General features: G+C 36.6%; 1 protein-coding gene across 1 annotated transcript; it reads left to right on the top strand.

Moving 5' to 3' along the window:
• The first annotated feature begins 247 nt into the window (after window positions 1-247).
• On the top strand, window positions 248-2,651 carry LOC115950153. The gene is made up of 5 exons (XM_031067402.1): window positions 248-388; window positions 464-877; window positions 1,106-1,384; window positions 1,501-2,015; window positions 2,318-2,651. The coding sequence occupies exons 1-5, from the start codon at window positions 248-250 to the stop codon at window positions 2,649-2,651; spliced, it is 1,683 nt and encodes a 560-aa protein (XP_030923262.1).
• Window positions 2,652-9,369: the final 6,718 nt, after the last annotated feature.

The raw sequence follows: 9,369 nt of genomic DNA, 5'->3' as shown, positions 1-9,369 counted from the left end.
GCCTATCAAGTGGTATTAGAGCGGATACACACTGATTAGATTTAATATTTGCTGTGTGATCCATTGACCCCTGTTGTCATGGCTACAGGCGGCATGAAAAGATCTTTTATTTCAAATTCATCTTACTTTTCTAGTCTCTGTTCAATTGAGTGTTTTAGAAAATGCAAGTCTAAAAGTTTTTTGAAAGCTATCTTGATGATTGTTGAAAAAGGTCTTAGTGTGACAAGAGAAACTAGACTGCCTCAAAATGAGAATGTGCAAGGGAATTCGTTTGAGAAGGGTGAAAATTAAAGATTTTGTACATAAATGTCAGATGAAAGAGAAAACCATTCCTATTGATTTGTTAGGCAAGCATGAAGTGTGCTTTATGATGAAGTCTGCATTCAAGGTAATGGACACATGTTTGTGGTACGTTGACAGTAGGTGCTCAAGACACATGACTGGAGACCGTTCTCTCTTCAAGGTTTTCGAGTCTAAGAAAGGTGGAAATGTCACTTTCAGTGATGGGAGCAAATCTCAAATAAAAGGGAAGGGAACTATCTCTCTACCCAGACTGCTAGACATTGCAAATGTGTTGTATGTAGAGGGTCTTAGAGTGAACTTGTTGAGCATAAGTCAGATATGTGATCAAGAGTTTATAATGCTGTTCTCAAAATGGAAATGCCTTGTGTTGAATGAGTCTGGGAAGAAACTTATAAGCGGAGTCCGCACTCTGGATAATTGCTATGGATTGGTACCTGATGTTGATATTGTGTGCAACAGTATTCGGTTGCCAAATGAAGACTTATGGCACCAAAGGTTGGGACATGCTAGCTACAAACATCTGTCAATTGTATCTAAGCATGAATCAGTGTTAAGAATACCAAAGCTCAGCAAGGTTAGCAATGTTTTGTGTGGACCGTGTCAACTTGGGAAACAGATGAAAGCAAAACATTTAGTCATTTAGACATCAGCTACATCTAGACATTTGGAGCTACATTTGGATCTCATGGGTCCAACTAGAACCGAATCTCTTGGAGGAAAGAGATATATCATGGTTGTAGTAGATGATTTCACCAAGTACACTTGGATCATTCTTCTAAGATCTAAGTTAGATGCTCTTTAGCACATTGAAGTTTTGAGTACAAGATTGCAAAATGAGAAGAACATGAAGATTGATCGAATTCACAGTGATCATGGTAAAGAATTTGAGAACTCATATATGGAATCATTTTGCACTAGATCTGATATACCTCAAGAATTCTCTACTCCTATTACTCCTCAGCAAAATAGTGTAGTAGAAAAAAAGAACATAGTCATTCAAGAGATGGCTAGAGCCATGTTACATAATAAAGATGTGGCTAGAAATTTATGGGGAGAAGCAGTTAACACCATATGTCATACGGTTAATAGGGTGCATTTCAGATCGATACAAAGAAAACTCCCAATGAATTGTAGAAGGGAAGAAAGTCAAATGTGAAGTATTTCAGAATTTTTGGAAGTACTTGTTTCATCCTTAAGGATAGAGAGAATGTGGGAAAGTTTGACTCCCGAAGTGATGAAGGAATATTTTTGGGATACTCTTCCACAAGCAAAGCTTATCGAGTGTACAACAAAAGAACCAAGAAGGTGATGGAAACTGTCAATGTTGTTATTGATGAAACTTCAAATTCTGGTTCTAAGAAAATTAGTGAGGAAATACCTAAGGAAATTCTTACTTCAGAGCCTAAGGTTGTTCAAGAAATAGTTGATCAAGAGCTCGTCTCTCTAAGTACTCCAAGTGTTGTAGAAGTCTTAGCAGACATTCCTACCTCACCTGAATCTGAATCTCATGAAGAGAAAAGACCTTCCTCAATGATCAACTTGAATCACCCTCCTGAAGTTATTGTGGGAAATATGAATGAGCTTACACTAAGAAAGTGTACAGTTGATAAATGTGTTGCTAGCTTTGTGTCTTATTCTTGCTATTTGTCGCAGGTTGAACCCACCAAGGTTAAGGATGCTTTCCAGGATGAAAGTTGGGTTGAGGCCATGATGTTTGGACCTTAGTATCTATACCAGAAGGAGAGCACATCATTGACACAAAGTGGATATTCTGCAATAAAACTGTTGAGGCGGGAAATGTGATTCGCAACAAGGCTCGTCTAGTGGCCCAAGGATACTCTCAAGTGGAAGAAGTAGATTTTGATGAAATATTTGCTCCTGTAGCTCACATGGAATCCATTAGGGTTCTCCTAGCCCTGGCTTGTCACTTAAAGTTCAAGTTTTACCAAACGGATGTGAAGACTACATTCTTGAATAGGTTTCTTAAAGAAGATGTCTATGTTGCTTAACCTAGAGGATTCATTGATCCACACTTTCCAGATCACGTGTTGTACCTCAAGGAGGCTCTCTATGAACTAAAGCAAGCACCCAAAGCTTGGTATGATCGGTTTACACAATACCTGGTCTCACATGGTTTCACAAGAGGACAAGCTGATCAAATTCTTTTCATCAAAAAGGAGAATGGCGAGTTGATAGTAGCTCAAGTCTATGTTGATGATATCATCTTTAGGTCTACAAAGGATGAACTTGCTCATGACTTTTCGAAGCTTATGCAGGATGAGTTCGAGATGAGCATGATTGGAGAGTTGAGTCACTTTCTTGGATTGCAGATTCGTCAGCAAGAGTAAAGTATATTCATATCTCAATCTAAATATGCTCAGAATCTTGTGAAAAAGTTTGGTTTGGAATCTACTAGTTCGGTTAGAACTCCCATGAGCCTAAATGTTCAACTCATTGTTAGGCAAAAGTGTTGATTCATCTTTATATAGAAGCATGATAGATAGTCTTCTTTACCTTACAGCTAGTTGACTTAACATTAGTTACAGTGTGGGAGTGTGTGCTAGATATCAAGCAAACCCCAAAGAGTCTCATATGATTGCTTTAAAAATGATCATAAAATATGTCAAAACTACAGCCGATTTCGGAGTGTGGTACAGCAAGGACACAAATGATGTCTTAGCTAGGTATTCTGATGCAGACTGGGTTGGGAATGCTGATAATAGAAAAAGTACATCAGGGGGTTGTTTTTATGTGGGTAATAATCTTGTCTCCTGGATGAGTAAAAAGCAGAATTCCATCTCGTTATCCACTGTTGAGGCTGAATACATTGCTGTCGGTAGCTGTTGAACCTAACTTCTGTGGATGCAAAAACTCCTTCTTGATTATGGTATTCGCCAAGAACATCTTACCATTTATTGTGACAATACTAGTGCCATTAACATCTCTAAAAATCATGTGCAACATTCTCAAACAAAACATATAGAGATTAGACATTACTTCATTCGGGAGCTTGTCGAAGATGGCACACCCACTCTTGAGTTCATCCATACTGATGATCAAAAGGCGGATTTGTTCACTAAACCTCTTAATAGCAAATGTTTTGAATTCCTACACCAAAACATTGGTGTAATCTCTATGGAGTGATTTCTTCTCTTTCTCCTCCTTTCTCATGCATTTGCATCTAGTTTTATGCATTACTTTGTTTAACATGTTTTTGTTTGTTGTTTTTAGTTTTGTTTTTCATAAAAAAAAAAAATTGAAAAATATATATATATATATATATATATAAACAGTGTGTGTTTTGTGTACTTTGGTACTTGTGTATCTTGGATGACCATTGAAACAAAATTTTCTAAACTTTGTATCTCTTATAGCTTAGATGAGTATTTTAATGCACAACTAAGTAGGTGAGCTTTATGGCTCGTGTTGGTGATGAGTACGATTAAGTGATCTCTTATACTTAACACTTATATCACTCTTTTTGACAGGAATGACTAAAAATTCCTAAAGGAAATGCATAAATAATAATCTCACCACTAAAGTCCACCAATCATGAATAACATCTGTATGCTTCGGCATAGCAAATTTGATGTTTAAGCTTACATAATTGGATATTTCTTTTTTCTTTTCTACATGCCTATGCATGATATGCTAAAAAAAATATGCAAAGAAAATCAAAAGTAAAAAGAATCAAAATGTTTTTAAATATGGTTGCAAGTGTGTTTCTAGGAGATGTGGAAGGTTATAAGATGTACGTCGAAGGTGATAGTTCCCATGAAACAGTTATAATTGTGTATGAGTGTATGTAATTTTCTCATATCTCAAATCATCATAATATGAGACACTTATGCATTCTTGATATGTTTTCACACACAACATGAAAATTTTTTGCTACTTTTGATACATGTGTAGGTACAATGTGATTTGGACATCACAAGGAATACATGTGTTAATATATGCTCACTAAACTGTCATAACTTGTTTTTGAAATATAAAATTGGTTAGACTTGTTTAGTGTGTGTGTGTGTGTGTTTTGGATCATGAATGCTTTGCATTTTTTTGTTAGAGATGCTTTTGAGAGCTTTACATGTTGATTGGATCCATGTAGGGGTAGCTTGCTTGTTGTATTCATCTCTATGTGTTTTTCCTTTCTTGAAAAAATCCTTTTCTTCAAACTCGATAGATCCTCGACAGATTTGCATCTATCGAGCCCCTCTTTCTTCTTTTCTTGATAGAAGTTAGCGCAATTTCAATCCATCGAGCTTTTTAGAATTTGTCTCGATAGTTTCTCAATAGCTTTTTGATCCATCGAGAAACTTTCTGTCTGGTCAATAAATTCTTGACAGCTTCTTGATCCATCGAGGTATTTTTGCCATCGACAGATCCTCGACAACACCTTGACAGATTCACTTCTGTCGAGATTTAGTGCTCAACAGATCTCGATAGTTCCTAGATCCATCAAGTTGCGTTTTTCCATATATCTCTGAGGCGTGATTCGGTTTTCATTTTTCACGTCTCTCTCGATAGAAAACTTTCTCTCTCGACCCAAAACTCTTTCTCACTCTAAAATCTTCTTACCCACTGCATTTTCGGCCTCTACCAAGATCAAATCGCTTGGTAAGCGTCCTAAAACCTTCTTTTTTCATGCATTCATGCATTTTAGACCTAGGTTTTGGGAGTTTTTTCAAAATTTTTGAGTTTTTCTTGAAATATATGATCATGCATTGCATTCCACTAGCATTTTAACAATGTTTCGTGCATTTAGATGTGCACTTGACTATTGAAATTTGTGTGCTGGTAGGTTTGGATTGGGTTTCAACCCTTAATGCAATTTATTTTTAGCACGTCACATGTTCATGTATATTTCATGCATACGTACTCTTTCATTCCTTTTTTTGGATTGTGATTATGTTGTGTTTCCTCTCTCTCTCTCTCTTTCTCTCGGATAGACTGTGCATGGCACCTAAGTGTAGATCTACTCCGGCTCGGAACCCTCTTGGTTCCGGGTCTTCTTCTTCTGATACACCCCCTCTTCACATTCGGTTCTGTGATGGGAAGGCCCAGCAGGACTTCCTTGAGAACTTTCAGAGATGTGGCATTCATTCGAAGCACTATGTCATTCTGTCGGACTTTTCCGACACTTCTTTACTGGGTGCCATTCAGACTCAGGGATGGGAATCTCTTTGTGAGATACCATTGAGGTGTGCTATCGTGTTTATACAGGAGTTTTACTCCAATATACGCGGTATCAATACCTCTGTACCTCAGTTTTCCACGACATTCAGAGGTACACATATCGTAGTCACTTTGGATCTTATATTCGAGATACTACATGTCCCAACGGTATCACATCCTGATTACCTCGGTTGTTAGCATCTGAGGACTATGTCCAAAGACAAGCTTTTGTCTCATTTCTGTGAGACACCTTCTGTTTGGGGTGAGCGTCAAAACACCCCATGCTCGAGCTTTGCAAAAGGTCCGAGATTCCTTAATATGGTGATGACATTTGTTCTTACTCCACTGTTTCACTATAACTCTATCACAGAGCCTCGTGCTTGATTTTTGTTGTCCCTCTTAGAGGATCTTTCTATTGAATTCTCCACTCACTTCATCATTTCCATCACTGATGTTTATCAAGATACGGCGACCCGTGATAAGCTTATTTTTCTTTCGGCTATCATGCGGATTCTTCGCCATTTTTCTATCCCTATTATTGATTCTCCCTACTTCACCGTTATGGGTGCCATCAGCGCAGCTTCTGTTCGACGGAGCAAGGCCCAGCTTCGACCGAAGCAGCAACGGATGGAGACGACTGATCCTGCAGCTCTTGCTGTTCATTCCACCTCCGCTCCTTCTTCCTTAGGTGGTGGTGTGACTCTTGAGGCCATCATGGTGCAGTTTCTACGCATGGATGCTCGTCTTAACACTTTCAATGATGAGTTGTGTCAGGTAAACACTCGTGTCGGTCGTATTGCACGACAACAGGCTTGCCTCGATGGTTTCGCTGCTTCTCCCTTTCCTTCTTCGGAGGCTTTGACAGATGAGGATAGCGATGATGGTGTTGATGATGATGATGATGATGAGGATAAGGATGCTAACTTTGCCAGTGATGATGAGATGACGACCTCTCAGTGACTTACCCTTTGTCATTCGTGACAAAAAGGGGGAGTAGTTTTGGGATGATGAGAGTAGTCTTGTATTTAGGGGGAGAGTTAGCATAGGATATTTTTGTTAGGGGGAGTGTAAGATTTTTGAGGGATGTAGTGAGGATTTTATGTACTTCTCTTTTCTTTCTCTTTAATTACATTATCCTCTTGTACGCCGGTCTTGTGACCATTTATTTTTGACATACATTGTATTTATTTTCATATATATATGATGATGTATATTGTTTTTCACTTATCTCTCTATGTGTTGTTTCTTTTCTCTCTTTAGACACATGTTTCTTTATGTATACAATCTTTATTTTTGTTTCACACTAAGATGCCTTGATGAGTTTCGTTTAAAGTTTTTCAAAAAGACAAATTGTGAAAATCTATCATGCCATGAACTCTCTTCTTGCAAAGTTTTTCAAGAGTTTGTCTTAGGGTTAATTTTTTTTTTTTTTTTTTTTGTAATTCAACAAATGATTATGAGTTTAGTGATTTAAGACTTCTCTCATGATTCATTTGTTTGTTGTAGTTTTATCACGAATTGCCAAAGAGGAAGATTGTTAGGACATATGTGGAAATTGTTAGAGGTATATGTTATGTATATTGGCTAATCCTTTGATAAAATGCACTTTACTTGTAATTGGGTAGATTTAGGATGGATTTAGTACTTCAAGGAACAAGAGTTCAAGTTTAGTATTGAAGCCATGCAAATCTGTCCAAGAAACAAGTGAAGAAATGCTGTTCATTAAAATTAAAGAGAATCATATCCATCGAGATTTAATGTTGAAGCTCGACTAAATTAGAATTTCCAGATCTGATTTCACGCATCTCCATGTGTATTTGTGTAGGGTTTCTTTTCTCACAACCCTAGACATATATAAGGATTATTTTAGGGGCCGTCATAGATGATGCAACTTGATGCAAAGTGATTATACATGCATATTGTGATCGAAGACAATTTGCCCTAGTTCATCATATTCTCTTTAGAAGCTACTGCGTCTTTGCGCCAAGAGTTTTGTAACTAAGGAGCTTCTTGATCTTAATTATTGGATGAACTGAAGAACTTTGCACCCAACATATTCCTCAAGTTGGTGTGTTAGTCATGTACTGTGATCCATGCATCATTGGTTAGTCACGTACTGGGAACCGTGCATTGAAATGAAAGATTGCCACTACATTACAAGTCTAATTGCGTATTGGGGTAAGAGTTCAATTGTAGGTTGGTATTAGGTACTTGGATTCCTTTTACTTGTATGATGTATCTACTTATTTTGATAATAGTGGATTCTCGGGAGTGGTTACCTAAAATTTACCCGGTGGGGTTTTGCCTCGATGGTTTTCCCCATTCGTAAATAAATCACTTATGTTAAATTTATTTTCTGCTGCATTTAACTTAGTTGGTGATTTGTTTGTGCTACCACGCTTATTGCATGAAATTGAATTTAATTAATTCACTTGTCTAATTAATTGATTAATTTACCAAAGGGGTCAATACATTCTTGCTCTATCAAACTTTACCAAAAAATTGTTTTTTGTCCCTAAACTATTAAAAAAAAATTATTTTTTATCAAATCTTTGTCTCTAAACTACTAAAGTCTAGAAACGAAAAAAGAACTTTTGGTAAAATAACTTTCTAAAAGAACTTTTTAAAGTCTAGAAATGGAAAATAAACTTTTGGTAAAATTTAGAAACCAAAATAGTATTTTACCCTTTATTTTATTAATAAATTAACATCTTTACCTTTAAGTTCTTAAAATAAGTAAAATCTATAAAATTATTTCTAAAATCAAAGGTATTTTGGGGTGCGCATGCTTCTCAGATAAAATGTGATGCATTTTAGTAAAAGGAATGAATCTAGGTTGTTGGGATGGTTTCTTTTTTCTTTTTCTTTTTCTTTTTTTAATATGATCGGACAAGTTAATTTCTTATTTACACATTAGTCTTTACGTGTGGACACTTTTATGTGTATTGGAAGTGGGATTAGACAAATATTTTACATTGGCTAAATTACATTTGGGTTCCCCTAAATTTAGCCTTAGGGTCCGTTTAGTTGAAATGAAGAAAAAAAAAAAAAGAAAATGGTGATGAGATAGAAAATGTTGATTGTAAAAATTTACTTTCATGCCCCTATTAAATAATTTTTTATATAAATATTTTATTAGGGAAAAAAAAAACTGGAGTTGGGTATAGATAAATTATTCCAAATGTTAACTTCAAAGGAAAAAAAAAAAAAGGAGAGAGTTAATGTTAAATAGTGAGGGAATGAGTAGGGATGGCAATGGGGCAGGGCAGGGCCGAAGGATGGGGTTTTCATCCTCACCTTGCATGGTTTTGTCTTGCCCCGCCCCGCATGACAGGGAAAACTTTCTCACCCCATCCCTGCCCCTTGGGGCCCCATGAAGCCCCTCCCCACCCTGTAAAACTTTACTTTTGTTCATTTTCCCTACAACTAGTACAATTTTTTTAATGAAACCTATTTCATTAATAAAAGTATACTTGAAATTACAACTAAATTCATTCCATCAAATCAAATCAAATTTTAGAAAAAAAAATTGAATAATATATCCAAGTGTTTAATAAGACAATCACAAAAAAAAAAAAAAAAAAAAAAATCATAATATAACACATAATAAAATAAAGTCAAAGAACCACATTAGGTAGAATAAAATAAGCTAATATTGATATGTTTAATTTAAATAGTAGGGTTTTAATGTATGAAAAAATTACAATTATAACTCTTAGCAATGCGAGGTGGGGCTTGGACGGGGAGGGGAGGGGTGGGGTGGGTCTAAAAAGTCTAAACTCATTCTCATCTCGTCCTGTGGTGTGGGGCTAAAATCTTACCCCATCACTGCCCCATCACCTTTGCGGGGTGGGGAAAATCTACGCGGGGTGAAGCGAGGAGGGGCAGGGC

The sequence above is a fragment of the Quercus lobata genome, chromosome 6, assembly GCF_001633185.2.
Source record: "Quercus lobata isolate SW786 chromosome 6, ValleyOak3.0 Primary Assembly, whole genome shotgun sequence".
NCBI lineage: Eukaryota > Viridiplantae > Streptophyta > Magnoliopsida > Fagales > Fagaceae > Quercus > Quercus lobata.
Note: the sequence above shows the minus strand (reverse complement) of the source record. Positions and strands in the feature narration are given on the sequence as shown.

Excerpts from the sequence above, each read along its gene's own strand:
- LOC115950153 (XM_031067402.1), top strand. The coding sequence starts at position 248 with ATGAGAATGTGCAAGGGAATTCGTTTGAGAAGGGTGAAAATTAAAGAT. Across the intron at positions 389-463 it reads TGATGAAGTCTGCATTCAAG|GTTTTCGAGTCTAAGAAAGG; the intron begins GTAATGGACACA and ends TCTCTCTTCAAG. Across the intron at positions 1,385-1,500 it reads TTAACACCATATGTCATACG|GATAGAGAGAATGTGGGAAA; the intron begins GTTAATAGGGTG and ends TTCATCCTTAAG.